General features: G+C 37.4%; 1 protein-coding gene across 1 annotated transcript in view; it reads right to left on the reverse strand.

The window, feature by feature from the left end:
• The window catches only part of KCTD8 (potassium channel tetramerization domain containing 8), a 279,420-nt gene extending 258,527 nt beyond the window's left edge, over positions 1-20,893 (reverse strand). Inside the window, exon 1 of the mRNA XM_054486404.1 lies at positions 19,515-20,893. Coding sequence (XP_054342379.1) covers positions 19,515-20,475 — 961 coding nt within the window. The 5' untranslated portion in view covers positions 20,476-20,893. The remainder of the gene's footprint in view (positions 1-19,514) is intronic.
• Between the last annotated feature and the right edge of the window lie 5,924 nt (positions 20,894-26,817).

The following is a 26,817-nucleotide window of genomic DNA, read 5'->3' on the forward strand; positions in this document are numbered from 1 at the left end:
GTTCCATGACACCTTGACAGTTTAGCTGGTGGTCAAAAAAAGTGGCTAAAAGTTGAGAGCTTGAACATCTGTAATCTCTGGAATACAAGAACATGGGCTTCCCTAGACAAAATTATGAAATACGGTACATGAGATTTGATTTTCACAAAGCTCTGCTTTTACATGTTCTTCTCAAATTCCTTTCCCCCTATATCTAACTCAGGTTAAAATGTCTTCATGTCCTTTCTCTCTTTTATCCTTATTAAAACATTTTATTGAAGCCAGTATTTTATTTCTATATCTACAATCTACTATATAGAAATGGATTTTATTAGCTCTTATTTTTAAATAATTACAATTTATTTTAATTATAAAATAAATAAAAGCTGCAATTAAAAGATTTGTAAAAAAAAAAAAAAAAGTTATTTATATCCAGTATCCTACAATGTAGATATAATTAAGTGCATTTCCTTCCATGTTTTTTAATGAACAGATATTTATTTGCTTCTTTCTAAATATGGTTAATAGCATTCTATACATACAGATCTCTGTCCTCTTTTCACTTAATAGTTTAGCAAAACCATAATCTTTTTCAGAATCCTCTTGTTTATATTAGACGTGTTCTAAAACAATATGGGAAGCGTCTTAGAGAATATCCCAAGCACTATTCCCCAGAGATCTGAATTCAGTAGGGAACAAATGCTCAATTTTTACCAGCATCCCAGGTGATACTACTACAAGTACCTCAGACTAATACAGCTTTATTTATTTCTTTACCCATCCTGGAAGAAGCAACTGGTTGCATTAACTATGCTTTTATCAGCATTAACTAGCTATGATCTGTTCTTCATAACACTCACACTAAGAATCCACAAATGAGATCAATCCCATTATCTTCCCTCTCTACTTATCTATCCACACCAGACTACCTCCAGTTCTGCAATTTGTTACCATTGAAAGTTTATAATTTTCTTTCATTATCTCTAAAATCACTAATAAACTCCTAAGTGGCAAATCTAATTGATATTTTTAGTCTTAATCTACAATCAACTCTCTGGAGCATTTGTATTGTTAAGTATACACTTCTTTGCACTTAAAACTTGTTTCTCCCACAGCTTCCATAACCACTCTTCTCTTCTGTTACTTCTAATGTCTGACTGGCCCTTGTCAATATCGTTTCCAGGCTCCTCTTTATCACCATTCAAGAACCTCAGCACAGTTATCTTTCTCTCCAAATTCACTGATTATTTATCTAACCTCCAGAGCTTGCATATGGAACATTTCCACCTGAAACTTACAGAGATACCTTAAATTTTAATGGATCTAAAATTGACTTTATTATTTTCTCCTTAGGGACAGAAGCAGGGACTCACTCATCCAGTATATCCTCTCTAAGATAAGGCCATCACCAACTCTGGAGTCATTACCTGTATCTTTTTCTCAGTCTTCTCCACAACCAATAGATCACAAAGTCTGACCTAAGACACAGGAACAGATGATCTAATCAGACTCCCATGAATTGGAGATAAGAGTATAAACTTTCACTAATAATTTCAAAAGTACAGGACTAGATGAAACAAAGAAAGGTCTGGGACACCCCACTTGGTTTCCCAGTTTCTTCTGTTCCACATGAGACATTCATTCTCTGACCCAGAATGACTGATGAGAAATTCAAGGAAGGTTTTATGGAGCTCTTCACAGATGGGAGTATATAAGTCTACATTTTACACTCCCAAAGAAAAATGAATAGTTTATATGATATTCTCCAGTGAGCCATACCCCATAGATTCTGTACTTATTTACTACAAGACATCTGATAAAGGCCTTCACTAGATAAAGTCTCTTCCTCCTAGAAATATCGTTCATCTTTTACTTGGCCAGCCAGTTGACATGGAGATTAGACTGGGTCACCTATTTCCTCCTTTTTTCCACCAAGACATACCCCTGTTAAAAGAAAGGAATCAATCACAGGCCAGCTGCCAGGTGTCTTCCCTCCTTCCTCCCAAAGTTCATTTGATTATACCACCTATATAGCACTAGAATTCATCCCTTACTCCCTATCTCCACTAATGCTCATCTGACTCATCTCTAGCCTCAACGTTTTCAATACCCACCAACTATCCAAACACATTTAGTTTCCCCAATTCTATGTGCAGTCTGCTGCCACAGTTGCTTTTTGAAAATGCACATTCTGATATAAAATCCTTTTCCTGATATTGAATGTGCTACATCATATTTCCTTTGCCTACATTTCCAGATTTTTCTTCCAACACATCCCCTGATATCCAGCCAAATCAAACTATTCCCCGAACATGCCATTTTTGCATGAACTAGCAAAGCTCCCAAGCTCTCTTACATGAATGCCCACATTTCTGTCAATAATTTGCAATGTCACCTTTTCTCTAATGCCTTCCCTGAACTCTCCATTCAGTTCAAGGAAACTACCTCCTTCTCTGTTTCACCATAACTGTCTATAAAATTAACTATAAAATAGTTAACTTTAGTGAGGCTTGACTTTGCAAAAGGTACCATGCCAAGTGCTTTCTATGTGTCACATCATTTAATCCTTGGAGCAACTTTCTGAAATATGTACTATTATTCTGATAATTTTACAAAAGGGAAACCAAAGTACGGAGTAAATAAATGACTTAACCAAAGTCACACAGTTATTAACTAAAGGAAATAGGGTACAAATGCAGCCCTGGTTTACTTGAGAACACTCCTAAACCCAGTCACAAGATGTCTATACTCACCCATCACATAGCTTCCCTACTTAAATCAATAAATATTTGCTAAGTGACAACTTGCTGCCAGACATAGTGTGAGGCTTTAATGAGCATGGAGAGCAAGTTGAATAAAAAAAGAAAGCACTGTCTCTAACTGAAGAAATCATCAGTTTTAAAAGCCTACCTAACATACCATCTTTCACTACTTCACACAAGAAATAGTACTGTCAGACACAGTGCAAGACTTTACTCCATAGGGAAGAGAGACCAGATCTAGTGTGAAATTATCCCCCTTAACTTGACTGGCCAGAATGTCCACTTCAGGATTAACAAGGAATTTCTCTGAGGAGTTTGAAGTCACCTAGTAATTGCCGTCATTCATGGGATTTTGTGGGATTATTTATTACAATTTACAGGCATTATCACTGTCCATAATTGTCCTCTATCTACCCTATATTTTGCACTTCGCTGATTTAAGTTCATATTCCAATCACAGGCAAAAGTTATCCACCTGGCAAGTAGGTTGCATAGAACCTTCAACTTGTATCTTACCTAAATTATGAAGAGTAGAATAGCTTCTAATCTACTTTCTTCCTTATATTTTACTTCAAAGCAATTTATGGGTTCTTTTCACTACTGATTCAATTCATATAGTACAATTCAACTGAGATGCTAAAAACACCTAGCAAGTGTAAGTGTCTTCTCTTTTATGCTCCCATCATTCCTCAAATGGGAGATGGGGAAATAACCTCAAGGAATTACAGTGATTTTCATGAAATTAATAACTACAAAGTGGCAAAAACAAAAGGTAAGCCAAGATCTCTGATTTTCTCTAATCTTTGCCAGAATCCTCATGCTCTTTATCACAACTACAATTGTCTAACAATTTAACAGATATTCTTTTATTCTAGACTCTAATATGACCACTTTAAAATTATATACTTCAACAATATAAATATTCTCCAGGTATTTTTTATTATCCAAACTTAAATCCTACTTCTTATACTTTTCCTCATTGATAACTTGCAAGTAAGCACAGAAAATTATGAGATTAAACTTAACAGTCTCATTTCTATGACATACATATTAATATGTAAAGAAATGCCATAAGGGGAGTTATGCAACGATGTTTTTGCAGAAATGAAATGTGTATGAATATGAATACAGCTGTAGGTATTTCAATAAAAATTACAAGTCTTTCAGATATTCTTTCCAAATTCAAATGAAGCACCAGGTGTGCAGGATATGGCAGATGTGCCTGCTGTATACTAGCATGAGGAGGCTAGGTGGCTACAAACCAAATTTCCTGATCCCATTGAGATGGGCTTCTATAGGTGATCGGTTGTCCTCCCACTGTGAAAACTGGCTATGAATAAGAAATACTTCAGCATTTGCCCTGCCTTTCCTCTGTGAACAATATTTTAAGCAGTTCTTCAGAGAAAGTTCTTCCAGCTAATAAATACGGAAAACACAAATTAGAAAACCACAGTTTGGTATCCCTTATGGTAATACTTGAATCAGGCAACTGTATTCAATCATACAACTATCAAATAAATGTTTGATGTGAAGTTACAATGGAGGGATTTGACTGACACCACTCACATCAACTGATTAGTGCGGCAAATTAGCACAGAATCACCTATAAATAGTCTTGCCAAAAAACAAAAGAAGTTGAATATAGTCATGGTCGAGTCAATGTCCACTTACACAAAATATTGGTATAGAAGAACAATTTAAATGATACTACAAGAAAACAAGCAGCCATATATTCAGAACAGGGGACATTAATCAGCTCAACAAGACCTTCTGTAAACAAATTGATGGCATTACATGTAAAGAGAAACAGAGATGGACGGAGTGAGAGTCAAAGAGGAGAGACTATCTTATATTAACAGAAAAAAAGACATAAAAATAAGATTTATAGTCCTGAGCTTTATTTTTAAAAAGGCTATATTCTTGAGACAATCTTAGAAATATGATTATAAATGACGTATCAGATATTGCCAAGAAATATTATTTATCTTTCTAGGGTTCACAATGGAATAGTGGTTATATGTTTTTAAATTTGCATTTTTTAGATACTAAAGTATGTAGGGGTGCAATAACATAATATTTGGGGTTTGCTTTAAAGTTCTTCAGCAAAAAAGAAACAGACATGAAGTGATGCTTTGGTTATTGTTGAAATTACGAGGTGTATATGTGGGAGTTTTAATAAACAATTCTTTTTCCATGATGTTTAAATTTTCATACTATAAACTTTAAAAAAATGACAATAACATCTAAGCAAAGACTACAAAACTGCAGCCTTAGCAAAAGGTATGACTGGTGCTCTTTCACACAAAGGCCACTGCTCTGCTGACAATGCTGGCACCTTCCTCCAAAACCATTAATTTAAGAGGATAAAATGAATGATTCACAGAGGCCATAAAATAAAGAGCCTTCAAACCTAAATATTACATTACTCAAGATTTTTGTTTCCCTTAATTCACTCATGAAACTGTCCAGAAGTGCACAATGATTTTGAAAGTTTTTTTTTTTTTTTTTAACCAAAGAAACTTCAAGATTGGCCATAAATAGCCTGGGTTATTTAACCCTTAAAGCAACTCACAAGTCCCGTACCTGCAAGTTGGAAAATGAGCAAGGAACCAGTAAGGACAAACAATAGGCAAGAAAGTTTTACTCAATGGCAGAACTAAGTGCTGCCAGATATATTTAACAAAAAATGTATTCAATTGTCAGAAAAAGGAATCTGTTATGTCTTCACAGCAGGATTTGCTATTGACCTGTGGCTGCTGTGAGTTTCCCATTTTCCCATTCTAGGAACAAAAGCTTTCAGTGGAGCTATCTTGGTCCTATTCAACATTATTTATTGAATGCATTGGGGGGCAAGTAACATATATTAATATAATACCCACAGGTGACCATTTCACAAGGAATCACATTCAGACCTCATACAATGTTCTTACTGTACATGACCCAAAGACAGCAGGCTGGCTGATGAGGCTTGAGGAAGGCAGGCTGATGAGGCTTGGGGGTCTCCCTTTTAGGAGAAGGTTAGTAAATATTCATTTGCATGAAGGGCAGTTTTCATCATATTAGGCAGGAACATGTGCTGATAATGCTATTGCTGTGGTTAGAATTTTAATAGGAAAACAAGGCAGCTGTATTCGTCTGTTCTCACGCTGGTAGTAAAAACATACCCAAGACTAGGTAATTTACAAAGGAAAGAAGTTTAATGGACTCACAATTCCACATGGCTGGGAAGGCCTCACAATCATGGCAGAAGGCAAATGAGGAGTTAGGTCATGCCTTACATGGCAGCAGGCAAGACAGCCTATGCAGGGTAACTCCCCTTTATAAAACTATCACATCTCATGAGATTTATTTACTATCATGAGAATAGCACAGGAAAGACATGTCCGCATGATTCAATTACCTCCCATACCTCTATGGGAAGTTCCTTTCTTTGCCTTCTGAAAGATTCTTTTCTGTTAATTGTTCTCCTTGGCCACTTCTTGAGGCACATTGGGCAGTGTATACTCTCCTTGCCTCTGCAGACATACACAGCTCATTTTCCAACTTGCAGGTACGGGACTTGTGAGTTGCTTTAAGGGTTAAATAACCCAGGCTATTTATGGCCAATCTTGAAGTTTCTTTGGTTAAAAAAAAACCATTGGTTAAAAAAACACACATAGGAATGATGAGAGCTACAATTCAAGATGAGATTTGGGTGAGGACACAGCCAAACCATATCAGCATCCAAAGAGACAGAGTGTAGTGCATCCTCTTGGCCAGCTCACTCAAAATCGCTCTACCTTTTTAATTCAAAAAGACTGGAGAGTTTTTAAAAACTACATTCCCATCATTAGCAATTAGAACAATGAAATTTAAATCAACAATAAAATATCACATTTCACTTTACTCTTGCAACAATTAGAAAACCGAATTTTGCAAAGTGTTGGCAAGAAAGTGGAAATGACAGAATCCTCATGTACTGCTACTAGGAATGTAGACTGATGCTCTCATTTGTACAGCAATCTGAGAATACTTAGTCAAATGACATATAAGCATATCCAGTGTCCCAGCAATTCCCCTCCTAAAGAATTCTCACACAGGTCCACACCGGATGTAACCATGATCAGACTGAAGGCAACCCGAGTATAGATAGCAAAGAAGAGGTTAGTTCAGTAAAATACATGCTAGGAAGTAACATTCTACCCTTAGGGCCAACCAATTAGCTTAGATAGGCACATGAAAATGAAGTGATCTTAAAAAGAAAGCACTAATGAGAGAGATATCATATATATATAAATTAAAAACATAAGCAAGACAAAACAGAATATTCATTGTCCAAGAACACATATAAACATAAGGATTTGCATTCAATATATTAGACTGGTTACCTATGGGAGATGAAGTGGTAGAGATTAAAAGGTTTAAACTTCAGAATAATTACTAATAATAATAATAATAAGTCTTTTCACAGACCATTGATGATAGTGTGCTATGAAAATTTGTTGCTATTGTTTTGTTTTAAAAGCTATATTTTCTACACCCTCTTGTGACCTGGGTTCCATAAGCAATTCAGTTTCTATGACCAGACACTCTGGTGAACTGAGACATGAGGGGAAACAGGAAGTGAGTTGATGATCTTACTTTAACTGGCATGGATGATGGGACAGATGGTGGAGCTAGATCCTGCAGCTGCACCTGGCTTCCTGATTCTCAGCTCCCAGGTCCTTGCAGGACAGTAAGTCCCTTGGTAGTCCTATTCTAGGATGTGGCTGCAAATCATTCCTGGAAGCTCAGCCCTCCCAGTCAATCTGTGAGCAATACATTATACTTAATAAATCCTTCCCAGCTTAAACTAGCAAGAGTGAAGTTTGTTGTCTGTAACTAAGACCTCTGAAAAATAGAGGGAGTTTGAAAAATAGTGCCTGTTCAAGCTTTTCCCAGATTTTTTACAAGATAAAGACTCTGAAAACTACCATAGTAATTTGCCAGGGCTGTTATAACAAAGTACCACAAACTGGGTGGTTGCAACAACAGAAATGTAGTATCTCAAAGTTCTGAAGGCTGGGAGTCCACGATAAAGGTGTTGGCAAGGTTGGTTCCTCCTCAGAGCCATGAGGGGAAATCTGTTCCATGCTTCTCTCCTAGATTCTGGTGGATTGCTAGCAATTTTTAGCATTCCTGAAACACCACCTACATAGGAAACATCATTCCTGTAGAAACATCACTTCTACCTCTACCCTTATGTTCACATGGTGTTCTCCCTGTGTGTGTGCATGTCTGTCTCTACCCTGAGTACAAACTTCCCCTTTTGATAAGGATACTTGTCACATTAAATTAGGGTGTACCCTAATGACTGCATTTTAACTTGATTCCCTCTGTAAAACACTGTTTCCAAAAAAGGTCATATTCTGAGGTGGTGGGAAGGCAGGGCTAGGACTTCAAAATATTTTGGGGGGACAACATAATTCAATGCATGCAATTTAACAAAAAATATAACCATTAGTCCCTAGACTCTGATGATTATACTAAAACTATGGGGTAAATCTTTTTTCTCCTTTTTTTTAGGTTAACCAAACACTGGGTATTACTGAGTTTCACAGTATGAATGCTAAATAACAAATTATAAATATGATAAATACGGCTTGAGAGTGGCAGCTATAAAACAGACATCTTGAAAGTTTATTTCACAATCTAAACATGCTAATACAGCAAGTAAAAACTAAAGTATCATAACGGTTCTTTCATGCTTTAGAAACACATCAGTCCAGTAGAAGAAAAGTAAATGATTACACTAAGCTACAGCAACTTTCATGCTGAGATTCCTAGAATATTTATTCTTGGTGCCATTTGCTAGCAGCACTAACCATTGTTAAAAAGGTCCATATCTTCTATTACATAGCAATTATCTTTCTCCCACTGTCTATGAAGCACGCTAAATCACCCATCACAGGTCCACTTGACTGAAATAAAAAGGAATACACCAAAACCATTTCAAATTCTAATTTAATCACAAATATAGAATACTTGTCAAAAGTAACCAGGAGACATCTTCATTTTAATTTGACTTCAGGATTTCTTCACGGGAAATAGGCAATGTTTATAAGAAATATGGCAAAATCTGGACTTTTGAATAGATTTTGCATTTCTGCATATGGTAAAATTTCTCAGAAAAGGAGTCAGGTATAATACAGAGACCAAAAAGATTATCACTTTCAAAATACTCCATTTTTCTCTAAACAGGCCATTTTTAGCAAAGGATCAATGTTAACTATATCTCATTTCTAACATAAATTGGTCACTATTCAATCACAGTTCAGAGGGAAAATGTTTTTAATAGCCAGTAGTAGCTACAGAGTCATATTGATGTGCTCCCAAAACATGCTTGTGTGTGTGTAGACACACACACAAAAACACATCATCATGCCTAGACTTTGTGGTCAGAAGTTAGTAGGAGATACAATCAGTCTTCAGCCATGACCTTTGGCCATCACACAGAGCCTCACAACTTGTATCTTATGTATCTATTAGGCATGTTATTCACCTACCATGTGCAATCTAAAGTCAGGCAATGCACATATCCTACAAATGTCATGGTCTCGGAAATATGTTCACTACTGTTTACTACCATACCTTTAGTATCTAAGAGGCTGCTTAGTTTATAATATCAGTTAATGAATGCATGAATAAATATAAATGAACTGAAGAAGAGATATGATTCAGTACCTTAAAATTAATCTAATCTGGATTTCCCTCAGTTTGATAGTTTTTGTTTCTGATTTTTTTTGAAAATCGTTAAATGAAATCGAGCATGAAAAGGTGTTTCACCTCAGTAAATGTTTTATTAATAGCAATATACTCAACACATTTTTAAAAGAAATGACAGCCTGACACACTAAAGTAAGGACGAATAGTCTATTTTTATTTAGCACAGATTACTTGGCACACAATACTTATGGCATTACATGGAGATAAGGTGAAAAAGACAATCAATTTCTACCATTTTCTCCCTGAAGAACTGAGGTATAGAAAAGTAAAGAACCACAAAATAAAACAAATCTACATAGTGATGAAGGTTAAGAATATAGCCCAAGGACTTTGATTGCTAAATCTCTTTCTCTTTTACTCTAAATTAGAATCACCATTAGAAGGATTCATCCCCAAAACCACCATATAAATGATACCAATAATTTGCGACCACCACGCCTGCTATCTCCCATCATTCACTATAAAGCTGCCACTGTAGCAACTTTTCTTATCAAAAGCAAAAGTCACTTTGGAATCATATGTACGAATCCTTACAAGGAGACATGCTAGGTGCAGACTCACCAACCAGAAGAAAAGAGATCAGAATATTGGAGAATTATTTCTGAATGTCTGCCAGCATCTGCCTCAGATCTCTCTGGTTTATTCAAATACCTGGACTTTGAGCAACTAGAAAACTTATATTGAAGATATGTCAGAATGGTTTCAATTAGAGCTGACTGACAGCTAACATAGTTTTCTTAAAATTGTGAAGATATGTATTTGAATCCAAAATCTAACCTGAAATTTTGGCCAAATGCCTAAACTCTGGGCAGTATTTGAGCCCACCTGGCTCTGTGACAATTTGTTATTTTGCATAAAACTGTTGAAACTGCAAACTAAAAGCCCTCGTCAGAAATATAAATAAAGATTATGATTAAGAAGTGCTTTGCCCCAGAGTTTGAGACAATTTCCATTGACTACAAGTATTATTTTTAATTGTGTCATAATTAACCAGTGACCAGCACTAGACCTGGAAGAGTACATTTTTCCACCTAATCAATGAAAAACCAACTAGAATAGACTTATTTTAATAATATATTACAATTTATTTTATACTTAGCAGGTCAATAATTTTAAAAAGTAAGAACTCATTAATGATAACAGGACCTTTTCAGGGCAGCTTTTAGATAGGAGTTACTTTCAACTTCCTTAAAAAGAAAAAGAGAAGAAATCTGGTACTGAGAATTATTGTAAAGAAATGGGATTGCCTATGCATTATTCTCAGGCCCTTAAATTAATAAATGGCAAAAGCTAACGTGTTGAGCTTTTAATTTGTCCCTGATACCATTTGTGCCTGATACCATTCTAACTGTGGATTGCTTTATTTGATACTCATAACAAACTTTAAAGAGAATATGATTGTTTCTCTCACTTTCCCTTCAGGAGGGAGCATGAAATTATTTTCCCAAGATCTTAAAGCTACAGCCAGAATTTTTCAAGGAATCTGATTTAGAAGTATTAAAACATTCATTGGGTTCAAGTATTCACCTCTTAGGAGTAGAGGCCAACAGATTTTAGCATTGTTACTCCATAAACACAGTACTACTCTCCCTATTTTACTTATACCAAAAATTAGCACACCTAAATTATGCCAAACCATGAGAAAGAGCAATATAATATGAATCCTATTCTCAAGATTTTTTATATTGTAACTGGTGAAATCAACCAAAATAACAAAACTGAGTGGTTAAATCATTCACTATTCTGGTGATATTACGTCAATACTACATATTTCTTTATTATATTAGTTTCTTCCATTTTATTTGCTTTTTTCCTCTATAAAAGCAGGGTTTAATCAGAGACTGGTTACAACATGGTAGAAATAATATTCTAAGTTAACTTTTGAACATACATTTAACTAAGTTTAATGTTGAATAAGCACAGAACTAGTAAGTGTCCAATTAGGAATCATGAAGCTGTCTGTTGTTATTACCAGCAAAGTTGGTTTATTTTTATTAACTACTTTGACACAAGGTTAAGAAACATAAGTAAAACTAATATTTTAATATTATTAAACAGTAATAACTGTTAAGTATATTTTAAGATGCCTTTTAAAAAATGATCAAGATTGTAAGATAGAATTAACTGGATCCTTACTTTTACAGATACCTTATCAGTATTATCAGATACTTCCTACATTTAATTTATATAATAAAGCCTATGTCAGGAGGCAATATTCTCGTTGCATCTAAGATTTTTTTAAAGCAAGTACTTAACACTACCTGTGGTATGTTGGGGTATGGAACATTTGCCCAACACTCTAAATTAATGAAGTCACTTAATTTTTGATCCCTTACAACTTCTAGTCCACCAATCATTTATTTTTATTTATTTATTTATTTATTTATTGACAGAGTCTCACTCTGCTGCCCAGGCTGGAGTGCAATGGTGGGATCTCGGCTCACTGCAACCTCTGCCTCCCGGGTTCAAGCAATTCTCCTGCCTCAGCCTCCCAAGTAGCTGGGATTACAGAGGCCCGCCACCACGCCCAGCTAATTTTTTGTATTTTTAGTAGAGATGGGATTTTGCCATGTTGGCCAGGCTGGTCTCGAACTCCTGACCTCAGGTGATCCACCCACCTCGGCCTCCCAAAGTGCTCGGATTACAGGCATGAGCCACTGCACCCAGCTTCCACCAATAATTTAAATATAAAGAAGCGTGTGTGTGCACCTTTATGTGTGTGTTTACAAATCTAACAACTTCATTTATAACATTATTTTAATCTGTTAAATGTTATTTCAGTTAACATTTTACTTATTTTCATTTCATATGGGTGCTTATGTAACAACTTCTCATGTCATTACTCCTGCTTTTTGCCCTCTTTTTAACATACTAAATAACCTCTCTATAACATAATTCACAATTATATAAAGTTTATTGTGATCACCTTAAATACATGGTCTCTGTCTTATTCATATTTGTATGTCTTGCCCACGCTTTAGCCTGGTAGTTGTTCAATAAATGCACTTTAAGTTGAAGTGAAACTAAACTTCAAATTCAGTAACAACCTAATGGAAATTCCAACATCTCTAGTTCATTCCCTAATTCACACTTTCATTCAGAAAACAGATATTTTTTAAGTTCTCAATGTGGCCTTAGCCTCTGCCCTGAGGGGCTAAGAATACCACTTTCAGGCACAGAGACAGAAAGCTACTTTAGAAGATCAACATGCCAAAAGATCATTACAAATTGTCGGAAACACAATGAGGGACCTATTCTAGTGCACCAAAGACAGAGAAGTGTGAAGGATTCTACAGCAGGGGTTCACTAGCATTACATGGCTATGATGCCAAGAGGTACCCTGAAAAGCCAATGGGTCAGGGAATAAACTTATAAATGATATACACTCAGCACAGAATACTTCATATATTTTCATTTTTTAAAAAAAGCAAAATACAACTAAATTTGTATGACAATCAGACACTAATCAGAAACTGGTATCATTAATAGAAACTAATAATGAGACGTATATGGCTGATAGGCAGATGACACCTATATTTTCCATTACACTTACAAATTATAAAGTAGCTAATTTACTTGTTGGAATGACTTTGAAATCTTGTAAATAAAATTATTCTGATCTTTAGGTAAGTCCTTGCAAAACCTCTGGTGTTGTAGACTCATACTACTACTAAAAAAAAAAAAAAATGCACTTTAAGTCAGTTTATCAAGCCTACAGGTATTACTGTTTTATCAAACCTATAACTTGGTCACCCTCAAAAGTGTTAAATGGAGTCAAATGTTTTATTTTCTTTAATTATAAAAATATTCATGAATACGGTGCATTAATCCATAAAATAACCCTTCCAGCAAGTAAAGACATAAAATATATATTTACTATATTTCTGTGGAAATTTAACATAAATTTTAAAATTTTGAGTTCACTCATATATGTTTCAGACCACACTTTTTTGCTGATAAATAGAAGTTCTAAGTACTCAGTAGACACTGAAATATATTTGCCAAATTGCCGAAAACAGGCATTATTTTTCAATGTTTTAAGAGTAAGGGCTTTGAAATAAGACAGAACCATTCAAATCCCAGCTCAGCCCTATACAAGCTCTATGAACCAGGGATGTTACTTAATGTCCTAAATCATAGTTTTCTAATTGAACTGTTAGGGAACTAATGTCAAGCTCAAGGAATGTTATAAGACATAAAGTAATGTATGCAAAACACTTAGCATAAAATTAGGTGACAATAAATGTGACAGTAAATTTTTTAACAGATTCTGTATCTTGAAATAATCAAATTTTTTTCTGAGCTTACAAACAAAATATTCAATACCAATATTTATAAAACTGTGGCAATGTATATGTATTGTACTTTTGTTATTTAAGATGTCAATAAAAATTTTAATGTCACGGGGGAAATTTCATTAAATGTGTAAACTTATTAAATGTATAAAACCAAATAAAACAAAAAAAGACAGCATATAAACCATCTATATAGTATGACCATGACTTTTTAAAAATATGTCTTTTTATCTATGTGTACACAGAAAAAAGACTGGAAGAAAATGAATCAAGATTTTATTGGCACTTACTAGTGGTGCTGATTAAAACTGCACTTTTTTTTTAACAAAAGTCCCTAAAACTACACGTACTACTTTTATGATTTCAAAGAGTTATTTAATCTTATTTTTTGTAATGAGAACATTTGAAATGTTCTTCCTTAGCAATTTAAAAATATAGATTATCAATTAACTATATATAAAATTATGGACAGGTACGGCGGCTCACACCTGTAATCCCAGCACTTTGGGAGTCCTAGGCAGGTGGATCACCTGAGGTCAGGAGTTCAAGACCAGCCTGTCCAACATGGTGAAACCCCATCTCTACTAAAAATACAAAAATTAGCTGGGCGTGGTGGTGGGTGCCTGTAATCCCAGCTACTCAGGAGGCCAAGGCAGGAGAATTACTTGAACCTGGGAGGCAGAGGTTGCAGTGAGCCGAGTCACACCACTGCACTCCAGCCTGGGTGACGAAGCAACACTTTGTCTCAAAAAAATAAAAAATTTAAAAAATTATTAACTATAAAAAGGGTGACTTTTAAATGACAAGCAGACAATCATTTTCACATTTTTAAACAAATTCCAGCTAACAATTTATGACAGTCAAATAGATAATAATTAAATACTGGTTTTATATATATTTCTCTTTTTTCCAAAGAGGTTTTTTCTTCTTAACTAAGGTATACACACGTATACACACACACACACACACACACACACACAAATTGCAAGTCCTAGCATCCTAAGCTACAAGAGAAAGAACTTTGTCAAATAAAGCTTGTAGCCACTCAGTTTTTCAGCTTTATTACCTGCATAAAGATTGACCCACACAAAGCTGAAAAGGGTGGTAGGGAAAGCCAAAGCCATAGCAATATAAAAAAAGATAAGTTCAAAGACAGAATTATGCCAGATATAAAATTTCAATGCCATTAAACAATAATCAGTGTCATAGCATAGCCTCTAAACTTTTTGCACTCGAAGATTTTTGTCATTTTGTCTGCTTTATTACTGGAACTAGCTACATTAAATCAGAATCTTGATGTTTTAAAAAGTTATCCTCTGCTTTTGCTTATTCCTCACTAATTCAAAAGTCATTCAGCCATGTGGCTGCAGAGAAAATTTTCGCATTGTAATTGTAAAAATAAGTAGTAACTCAGGAGAAAAATAATCAACTTTTAAAATTGTGGTTAACAAAATTAACTTCCATAAAATGATGTTTGGTAATCAAAGAAGAATTTTTAGGCTCATAAAAGATGCAATTTTAATGGTATTCACCTAAACAGAATGATTTTTAAAGATGTTTCTTAGAAAGCTCTTAAATTCAGCAAGCATGCTAGCCCAGGATTGAATAGCTGTTTGAATATTTTCAACTCAACTAGTTTTCTTCAGCACAGTGAAATAAATCAGAATGAATTTGAAAGAGTAGATATAAAAATTCATTAAGACAAATTACATTTCACAGCCCAGTTCAGTAACAGCATTAATTCCTAGACCTGGCATACTCATGTATCAAACAAACAAACAAACAAAAAAAGATATATCAAATTTAAAGAATGTCAAGTACAACCTAGAGAAAGGTGTACATTCACACACATACTGCTCAACCAAAATATGGAGTTCAAAACTTGAAGCACTGTTAGAAGAGAAGAGCAATACATCAGCACTACCTTTTCTGCAAACTCACTGATTATGAGAAAGAAAACATAAAAAGCTAGTTTTTATCTAATGATAATCAACTTGTCACATTCCAAGCATGTTATCTATATTCTATATAATTCGTTGCCAACATAAAATGTCTTTTTTTGTCTCCCAGATATTGCTAAACGCAGCCACAATGACACTCAGCAGACATCCCCTAAAAACAGAAACCACAATAAATCACTGTTTTTCCCCCAAGAAAAGACAATCCATCTTCAGTATTACAAGAATAATATAGAATTTAATAGTACCAGTATATGTTGCAGTGTACTAAAAACACTTGATAAATAATGAGTTAAGACTGAGAACAGATATAAGGGTTCATGTAGCCAAATGAAGCTGATATTAAAGTTTAATAGCCTGTATATAACCTTGAGCATAAAAACCCAATGACTTGGATACAAGCACTTAAGGAGATATGAATCTAGCTCAATATTTATCAGAATATATTGCCAAAGTTTCAAATCCTAGTGCTAAAACACTTCTTGGCCCTGAATCAGAAATGGGTTCTGTTGGAGTCAATCCAGAAAAACCAATTGGAATATGATTAGCAACCTTTGGTGACTTGGCCTGAAAAACTCAAATTCAAATTCAAGCAAAGAAATTAGTTATTTAATTGGTTATTTCATAATTTTGAAAGTATAGTATGCTATCATTTAACTGCAAAATAATTTTTCCATTAACTTTACAATTAAATTAATTATACTTACTATAAAACAAAATTAAAATTTAATGTTGACAAGAACAATAAAAACATGCTACTCAAAATAGTAACAGCTAACATTTGTTAAGCTTTTATTATGAGTCAGGCACTAGTCTAAGCACTACATGTATATTCTCAAATCCTATAAAACTGATACTGTGATAACTCCTGTAATACAGGTGAGGAAACTAAGACAGAGAACAAGTAAATAATTTAACCAAGATCACACATTTGGAAAATAGCAGTATCTGGGATTACTGAACCATTTGCCACTTTCTTCCCCTCTACTGCAGAAACTCAGGTGAGGTGGGGGCGGCAGGGGTTGGGGGGGAATTAAAATTGATGCTGAAGTATGTAAACTACAACAGTTTCAACTACTAAGTTCACATGTCACCTGGATTTTAAAAGGTGTTAAAGTGAGTGATACTTGTTATACACTAAATAAATGTCACACAGCAAATAAATATTTGCTGAAAAAAAGGGTGTCAAAAGGGGAAATAAAAGCTATTAAGGTTATTTTCTGCATCTAAAACATAAGTGGACAAACAAGGTCATCCAGTAATTTTGCTCTTATGAATAACACCGATAATCTTTTTAAATAGAAACTTGCCAAATAAGATAAATACATTTTGTCATCAACTAAACCAAACAGGATGGAAATACAAACATTTTACAGTGTGTTTTCATTCACCGAATATTAAAATGAATCCCATTCAAAATAATGTGAAAAAATATAATGAAAGCTGTAAAAAATAAAATAAATATATTTATTCTAATATTCAAGACAAATTTTACATCCAAAATTTAAAATGACAACTCCACTTGGTTGATCAATGACTAGCTTACCACTTCAAAAGAACAATATTTAATCTGGAATTGCATATTTTCTCCCAAAATAGGTTGCCTCCTTAGATTTCTGGGACTTTTTATGAATGAATTTCAGAGGTCATTAATAATATGAGTACTCCAAAAGTAGTTATTCATAATATGAATATTTAACACTTCTGTAGCTCTAGAAGTGAAACATCCTGAATTTCAAATATCTCTCAAATTTATCTCATTAGCTAAATTAACTAAGTTTCCAGTTTCAATATACTAAGGGCACTTTTTTCCTAATGTAGAGATAACCTGTATTATCTCTTCATAATCAAAGTAATGATCATTTTCATGTCCACATCTTTCTAGAGGAATAAGAAAAACCAAAACCAAGTAAGATTTTCAAAATTTCAGAAAACTGTGCGGAACATTCATGCTTATATCTTCTCTAACAAAAAACACTAACTACAAGAAAGGCAAAAGTTCATTTTACCTCATCTTCTGAAGTGCTTGGAAATCTACATTGAAATGACTTAAACGGTTTAAAACCTAAAAAGTTGTTGACAAAGGTCACAATGATAAGAAATAAAATGGTGCTAAAATACTTAATTACTCAATATATATTTAAGAGATGTCAATTTTATACAAGCAATAAAATATCTTCCCTTGGGTGGTTTTTCTGACCATTAATCTTTTTACTGTGTAACAGGTAATACTTTGATATAATTGAGACAGTTTTTTAGCTACCAATTCAGTGGACAGACACTTCATTTGCTTCTCTGTTGAAACCGATGTCTCAAGAAATCCAGCATTACTTTAAAAAGTAGTCTAACTCTGAGAACCTGTGTGCTGTGGTTTGTCACCCAACCTCCAAGGTTACCAGAATATACAAACACTAAGCCAACCTTCCATTTAAGCTTGCACCTGTGCAGGGAGAGGCCCCTTCCACTTCTCCAGTCAAAATAAAGTCCAGAAAATTGTTCAGTTCCCAATTACTGTAGTGACTAAATTACCAAAATACACAAATTCAATTTAAGCTGGTCTATTTCCATCACAGGATTTCAAGGCTGTTCTCTCTATGCTACAGGCAAGTTTTAATTTGTGTCTGGCCAAAGGAAAAACCTTTGCCAAATAATGTTCCTGCTGCCATCCCAGCTGGCTTTTCGTTTGTCCAAATCGCTCTCTAGTCGTTGTCTTTTCACTTCATAAACGCCACTGAGAATTGTGCCCACCACAGCCCCACCCCACTCCCAATCCCACTCCCAATCCCCAGGTTCAGATTATGGTATTAGTAGAATTCTTGAACTCCACATAGCCCGCTCCGGAAGCGCACTGCAAAACGCACCCCAGATGCTTTCCCAAATCTATTCCTTCATTCTCTCATTTCAGAAAATCGCTCTATTTATTCACCCTGAGAAAGTGGACTCAGCGCTGGAGAAGGAAACACAATCATTCTCTCTCTCTCTTCCCTCCCTCCGCAACACCTTCCCTCCCTCCTCCCTTGCCCCTCCTAATCTGCAACCCTAAGAGCAGCACTCAGACATCCAAACTTTCTAATTCCTTCCACCCTCCCCTGTCCCAAACACTGGGCAATTAGACTGGAGATAACTGACGCAGGGAAATCTGGGTTTCCATCTGTCAAGGAGTCCCCTTTCCCCACACCCGCTCTCATGCCCCCGCCCCCTCGAGGGGCTCTGGGGGCACCTTTATCGCTTCTCCCCTGCCCTCTAGAAAACCCCCCGTAACTGGAGGCTCCCGCGCGGCAGCTGCACAACAGCAGGTGATCCAGGCGCTGCGAGGCGATGCCTTGTTATGGCATCCTGCCCTCTGCAGGGACACCACTGAGGGCCACATGAAATGACCCCCAGCAGTCCTGCAAAAGGAAAGGGGTGGAGGAGGGTCTATGCACCCTGCCCTGTGCCCCAGTCTCTCCCACCCTGTCCTCCGCAACCGAGGAGTCCCTGGCATCCGGGAGCGGGCTGGGCCGAGAAGGCAAGATCAATAAAGTTCAGCAAGTAGACAGCTGGGAGCTGGGTGCTACTGAGTCCTAGAAAAGGGGACTAGAGACGGAAATATCCGAATCGGTGAAATGTAAATCGTGTCTACTGCATAAGGGAATCGTGCAGGGAGAGCCGCTCTCTATAACGAGTTAACCAGCTCCTGCCCCGGACACCCCCGCGGGGCCTCCAGCGGGGCTCAAACTTGCGGCTGGTCAGCAGGGGGCGAGGGGTGCTGGGAAACGCCGGGGTTGCGAACTTACGGAAGAAAATGTACTCAGTGTAGCTGCTCCAGATCTTGTCGTCGCGGTACTGGTTGACGAAGGCGGCGGTGCCCGAGGAGTTACACGCCACCATGTGGAAGCCGGCCTCGGACAGGCGATCAAAGGCCTGCTCCAAGTAGGTGAACTTGAGGTAGAAGCGGGACGTGTACTTCTCCGGCTGCCGGTCGGGGTCGCGGCTCTCGTTGAGCGTGTCCCCGAAGACCTCCTTGGCCAGCGCGATGCGCCCGCACACCATGATGCGCGCCACACGCCGGAACTTGGCGTCGGCCTGGTTGTCGCGCACGGTGGTGTAGGAGCCCCGGTAGCCCAGCGTGAGGAAGCCCGAGCGCTTGTCCGGCGCACCGCCGCCGCCGCCACCACCATGCGCTCCCGGGCCCGAGGGCACGGCGGCCGCCGCCCCGCGCAGCAGCAGCGCGTCGCTGCTACCCTGCGAGACGTTGTCCTCCAGGTCGCTCTGGCAGCCCTCGTCGTTGAGAGAGTTCTGCTTGGTGACCTTGGGCGACAGCAGCTTGACCAAGTCGGTGAGCTGGAAATACTCGGCCTCGCGCAGGAGCCGCTCCTTCTCGGGGAAGTGCTCCGGCAGCGCGAGTTGCTTGTCCCGCAGATAATCCAGCACGTACCTGAAAAGGAAGCCGTCCCGGTCGATGAAGAAGCGCGCCCGGCTGTCCCTGGGCAGCTCGCCCCGGCGCCGGGGGCCGCCACGGGGACTAGAGGGCGAGAACATGCTGGCCAAAGTGCTGTCCGGGACGCTGAGCAGCGTCGAGTGCTTGGTCACATAAACCTGGCCGCCTACATTCAGCTCCACTACTTCAGGGAAGGGCGAGGGTGCGCAGGGCCCCGGGGCGGCGGCGGCCGACGCGCCAGGCGAGCTGGACGAGGAAACCATCTCGCTAATGGGCAGGATGGTGCTGCCGCCGCTGCCCGTGTCCTTCAGAGCCATAGTCCCCCCGCCGCTGGCCCAGTGACCCGAGAGAGCTGCACTTTCTCGTTCCCGGAGCCCGCGCCCCAGCCCTCCGCGTGCTCCTGGGCGCTCTGCGCCCTGGGGCTGGGCGGTGCGTTCCTTCTGCCGGGGCGGCCCCGCTCAGGGTTCGGGGCAGCGGCGGCGTCGGCGGCGCCCGAGCTCCATCGGAGAAGAGACGCGCGGGAGAGGAGCTCCGCCGGTGCGGCGGCAGCAATGGAGAGGCAAGAAGGAGCTGCTGCTCCTTTGGGGCGAGGGCGGGGAAGTGTGAGAGAGACTTGCGAGAGGCTCTAGGGCTGCTGCTCGGCTCTCCGTGGGGAGGGCGGGAGGAGGGGCCGAAGCAAAGAAAACTCGCCGCCCCGGCAGCTTGCGAGCGCGCCGCGAGGCCGGAGCGCCGACGGTGGCGCTAACTACTCCTGGCAGCCCGGGTGGAGGCACTGACGTCAAGCCCCGGACTGGGACCCGAGCCTCAGCTGTCATTTAAAGAGATAGGCTCCAGCCGCGGCTCCCGGGCTCCGACGCTAGGGGGCGGAGCCGAGAGCCGATCCTGCAAGAGGTGCCGCTCCCCGACCCGCGGGGATCGGCAGGCAGGGAGCTCCTAAAGCAAAAGCGAGAAAAAGGGACAGCGATCTCCTTCCTTCATTTCACTCCCTCCTTGGGTCTGTGCCCACCCCCTTCCTCCCTCTTTTCCTTCTGCTCTTCCTTCCTTCCTTGCCTCCCTCCCCAGTAAAACTAGTTTTTTGCACTTTCATTAAGGTAAGGAGTGGAGAAGCGGAGAGGGGAGAATAAGGTTTTGATTATAGCAAAGATGCCAGGCTCCTAATCTGAAATCACCACAAATGTTGGCTTGCGAGCAGTGATTGCAGAAAGATTACGTGAGGGTGGGAAGGTGCATCTCCTGTAGTGGCTTTATGATACAGTTTAAGTGAAGGGCTAAATGCGCGTACCTCTCAGAATCAAATTTCACCACTGCATGCACTGAATATTCTTGAATAATTTTTAAAACTCTGAAATCTGGTTTCAATTCACAATAATAAAGGAGTGTATGTAACAACTGTTTCCTTCTGACATTTTTACAATTTTTAGTTTTAAATTAGATGCTTAATAAATGTTTATAGAGGGAGAGACGGAACCCGAGAGGAAACTTACTCGATTTGTTCATTCTTTCTAATCCTGATCAGTCTCATTAATCTCTCCATTTCCCTTTCAGCTCCATCAAGCAAGAGAAGTGGCTGATATTTTTATTAGTCTTCTAACCCCAAGAGTAAGGTCACAAATAAAAATTATATGAATTTAAGCTCACCTTAATTTCCATGTGTACATAGTACAGGTACAGTCTGCAAAATGAGCATTACTTGTGATAAAGACTGAAAATAGGAATGCAAATGAGAAATATTTCTTCTACCCTGGGGCATACGTTTGTGTTCAGAAACATAAAGAATCATTGATTTATGAAGTACAAAAGAGAAAAGGGTGTAATGTGGCACAAAGTAGTTTGCTTCAGTTATCATAACAATATTACAGATGAACTTTATCCATTAGCAGTCGATATACAGATTTTAATATTTTTTAAAAAGTTAAATGCCTACTAACAACTCCTTTTCTTCAAACCACCCAAAAAAGTATCAAATTTCAGATACGGTTGTAAATTAATATTTTTTTTGGAACATTACAAATTATGTTTAAATCATTGATCCTTATAAGCTACATCCATAGACGATGTTATACCAATTTTGAAGTTGCATTATATGAAGCAGAGACAGCCTAATAGACCAATGAAAGAACACAATATATTTGCCAAAGGACTGAGACTTAAAACGGGGGTTTCGGTATGCATCGTCGCGCAATACTTTTACTCAAAACTATTGTGTCCTGCCAAATTTATAAACTGATTGATCAAATTAGCTAATTTAATTGATTTTAGCCTTCATTTAAAAGTTAAAACCAAGTATTAAAATGATAGAAAAAATACACTATTTTCTGCCTCATTAGAAGAATAAAGTATTCGGGATTTAAAGTAATCGTTCCTGGATAAATGAATTAATAGATGATTTATAAGCTTCGTAGATGAATAAATAATAATGCCTCAAACCACTACTAGTGAAGCCCATTTATCATAAGGTAAATGTCCCTAATGATAAGTATGGTGCAGACTGTAGAACTGTAATGAAGTGGATATATAATAAATATGCATGTGAATATGAAGTCGCTAATATTATCAGGTTGAAATCCATCTTTACGTTTGAATTAAATAAATTATGTCTATAAGATAAAGTGATGAAAAATTTATACTCTAAATGAATCATCTCAAAAATTTACAATGAATTGTATTGTTTGATATATTCCTTTTTAAAATGATTCCTTCAACTTGATTAAACATTTTTTCTTAATTTCTTCTCTCTTCATACTCCTATTACTCTCCTCTGTCTCCCAGTTATACCCTTCAACCAAACTCAGACTGAACAAATTGCAGATCTACAATGTTTCTATCTTTCCTCTTCCTTCTGCTAGGAATGCCCTTCCTCTTCCACCAGATCCCTAACCCATTCTCCCTGCTTACCAATTTCCTCCAGCTCTTAGTTTAAATATCACTTTCTCTAGAAATCTTTACATTCACTTACCCAACCTAGTGAAGCGTCTTCCTAAGATGTTCCCATAAGATCCCATGTTTACACATGGGCAAGGTTTATCACACTGATGTGTAACTGTGTCCCGCCAGATTGTAAAAATGACATGCGACCGTATGCACTATTATATCCCCATAGAGGTAGACTATAGAAGTAGCCCATAAAGAGGTAGCCAATTTATATTTGTTGAAAGCTCACTGAATAGAACTGTATTAATATCATAAATGGATGACAATGCATCACCTATGTGCTGGGTACTAGGCTAAATAATGAGATTGCAGGATTGAGTTAAACCCTGTTCTTCACAATTAAAATCAGGTAAAGTGAGAACCAGAATCTAATCAAAATGAACTCAGAACTGAAAGAGAAGAGAAAGCAAGAAAGAGACACAATTGAAGCAATCCATTTGGTGAACTGAGCAATCAACACCAAATACCGTAACCAGAACCATTTTGCTCTAAGCCACAGACACCATTAATGTTCCTTAGACCAATTTGATCACACATATGGGTCCTTTAAGATCTTCTGTTGCTACGCAAAGACAAGGCAGCAAGCTTCTCTGAATAGAAATTACACTAGAACAGTTCCCATACCCAGCACATTTTAAAGTAACACGGTCAAACCTGAGTGTCTCTAAAAGCACAGCAAACAAACCAAAAAGGATATATTGAGTCCAGATTTTAACACATAAATAATTTAAAATTTATAGTAACAAATATTTCTTCACCAGGTAGAGAGTTACTTAAAGGCAGAAAATGTATCTTCTAAAGGGGAGGAAGAATACAAATGATAATGAGATTTAGAATCAAATAGAACTAGGTTAAAATCTAACTTTGTCTCTTACTAGCTTTACAATTTCAACAAGTTACTCTGAACCTCAGTTTCTTCATGGGCACCGTGGAAATAACAAAGACCTCAGCTCATCACATCAACGATGGTTTGTAACAAATCCACCTAAGTTTGATGGAGTTCACTATATTTATAATGTCTATTTCACAGTATGGTTCTCAGGGATGGGAACAGAGTTACATCTTGACTAGATAGATCCAAGATCCAGAAGCAGGTAACTGATTTTAGTTGCTCTACCTACCTTCCTTCCAGTTGTCTCACCCCTAAGGCCTGGGGTTACACAGCCCTGTCATTATGAACATCCCCATACTATCATGTCCTTCCCTGTCTGTATCTGTTGTTGTCTCCTTCATTGCATGTTATCATCCTAGACACTGATATAATTTCGTTGATTTAATTTACCTTGGTCCTGTTCTTTTTTTTTTTTTTCTTTTAACTTTGTTCAGTCTTTTGACCATGGTCTAATTACCCCTTTTAGCTTGCTTCTGTCCAAGGCCAACTGTGCTTCTAATTTTCAGGAAATCATCTGGTATCTGTTAATCTAGTTCAGGACATTTGAAAGTTTTACCAAAAAAAATAAATAATAAACACAAACAAACAAAAAACCCTCAAGTATCTCATGTAATTCTAAGAAAAAGCCTGACATTCCTTCCAGTACCAGAGACTTTGCAATTTTTAGAGCAGTGCTGTCTAATACAAATATAGGAACCATATATCTCATTTTTAATTTCTCACAGCCACATTAAAAAATAAACGTGAAATTACTTTAATATTATCATTTATTTAGCCCAATATGTCCAAAATCTCATTTCAAAATGTATTAATGACATAATTTACATTTTGTTCCACACAAAGTCTTGAAAATATGGTATGTATTTAGCTCTTCTGACACATCTAAACAGTTATAACATAATTTTGACTAGCCATATCTCATATGCTCAATAGTCACGTGTGCCTAGTGGCTTCTAAACTGAACAGCATAGCTCTAGAGCATTTGTGACTTTAAAGCTTGTCTGTGTTTTGAGGATTAGGTAAGAAAGTATAATTTTTAAAAGTTTTTAATTACAAGATTGTAATGAGAGGAGGCTGGAATTCAGTACTTGCGTAGAGTCATTTAACACGTGAAATGGGAACCATAAAACATCTCTCTGGCCAAAAAAAAAAAAAAAAGAAGCAAAAAACAAAAAAAGAGAGTGAGAGAGAGAGAGGGAGGAGAAAATATAAAGTAATCACGAAAGAACTTAGATGTTCCTTACACAACAGGCATACCCCCATAATGTTTGCAGCATGCATCACTCTTGTGAAAAGCAGGCCAGGCCACGGTTTAGTTTGTGGGTATATAGCCTTCAGCAAGGTTAGAAATAAAGAGCTTCCTATCAGAGCAAACAAAGCAGAGTTAGCCTTTGTAGGAATAAGACTGAAGATAAGATGGGAAAGATCTTTTGCAAATTCAGCAATTGCTGCTGAATCTAGGGAAAGTTGGAAAGCAGAGTATGCATTGACCCCAAACCTCATATGTTAATTGTAAGAGTGTTAATGGTTCTATAAAATGGAAAACTTTTGCAAATCAGGTATTTAGGAAACTCAGAGTATCTATGCTTAATGAACACATTAAATAACATATTCCAGCAACTTCAATATCTTAATATAATTCAATATGAGTTCTGATTCTATATTTAAAATTGTATAGAAATACTACTAAAATTTAGGGTAACACCTGGTTAAACTCTATAAAATTAGATACCTAAAGAAATTGATGAAAGCTTGTGTAGATTATGATCTGGTATAGCTAAGCATTTAATATAATACCTGGCACATAAACTGATCAACAGGTACTTGTCAAAATTATTTGCAAACTATTTTCATATTAACTAATATGATATATAAGTCATGTTTTCAGAAGTAGCTATTTAATTTAATATGCTGTGGGTGGGGGGAATGTTTATGTTGGGAAGGTGGTTAGCAATAGATGATCTAGTCTCTCATTGTGCACAACTGGTTGCCTCCTTAAAATATAGCTTAGCTCCCCAAAGCCTGGGGGGAAAGGGCAACATAATTCTTCATAACCTTAGAACATTCTGGAAAAGAATTTTCATTAGACTGGACAATGAAAATGATATTCTTATTCTGGATGGACTCTACGTCTCTTCAAATAACATAAACCAGGAGCCTAAAACTGGTGATGGTATATGTATGACATAAATTTTATAAAATTTGTACTGCTATTTTAAAAAAGTTTTCACTGACTGGAAGAAGACTTTAACATAAACAATACATTTAAAATGTTAATTTCTGACAAAGTCAGTTTCCCTTAGAAATTACTTGCAAATTGTAAACTTTCATTTATTATTTTGGCCAGCAACTATTAACTGGTGAGTTTGGCTCCATCATAAAAATTCAAATCATAGCTAAAATTCATTCATTTCCTATACTTTTTAACTTCTTGTCCTGCTGTGTTAGTCCACTTTGCACTGCTATAACAGAATATATGGGGCTAGATAATTTATAATTAATAAAAATTTGTTTTCTCTCAGTTCTGGAGGCCAGGAATCCAAGATCAAGGTTCTAGCATTAGGCAAGAGTCTTTTTGCTGCTTCATTACATGCCAGAAGGCAGAGGGAAGAGAGAGGGGTGAGGACAGGGGGAGGGAGAGGGAGAGAGACAGAGAGAGAGAGAGAGATAAGCATGCTCATGCCAGAAAGTTCTTTATTAGGGCATTAAACCCACCCATGACTGTGGATCCCTCATGGCCTAATCACCTATTAAAGATCCCACCGCTTAATACTGTTACAATGGCAATTAAATTTCAACATGAGTTTTGGAGGGCACAAACATTCAAATCATAGCA

This window comes from Pongo pygmaeus, chromosome 3 (genome assembly GCF_028885625.2).
Source record: "Pongo pygmaeus isolate AG05252 chromosome 3, NHGRI_mPonPyg2-v2.0_pri, whole genome shotgun sequence".
Lineage (NCBI taxonomy): Eukaryota > Metazoa > Chordata > Mammalia > Primates > Hominidae > Pongo > Pongo pygmaeus.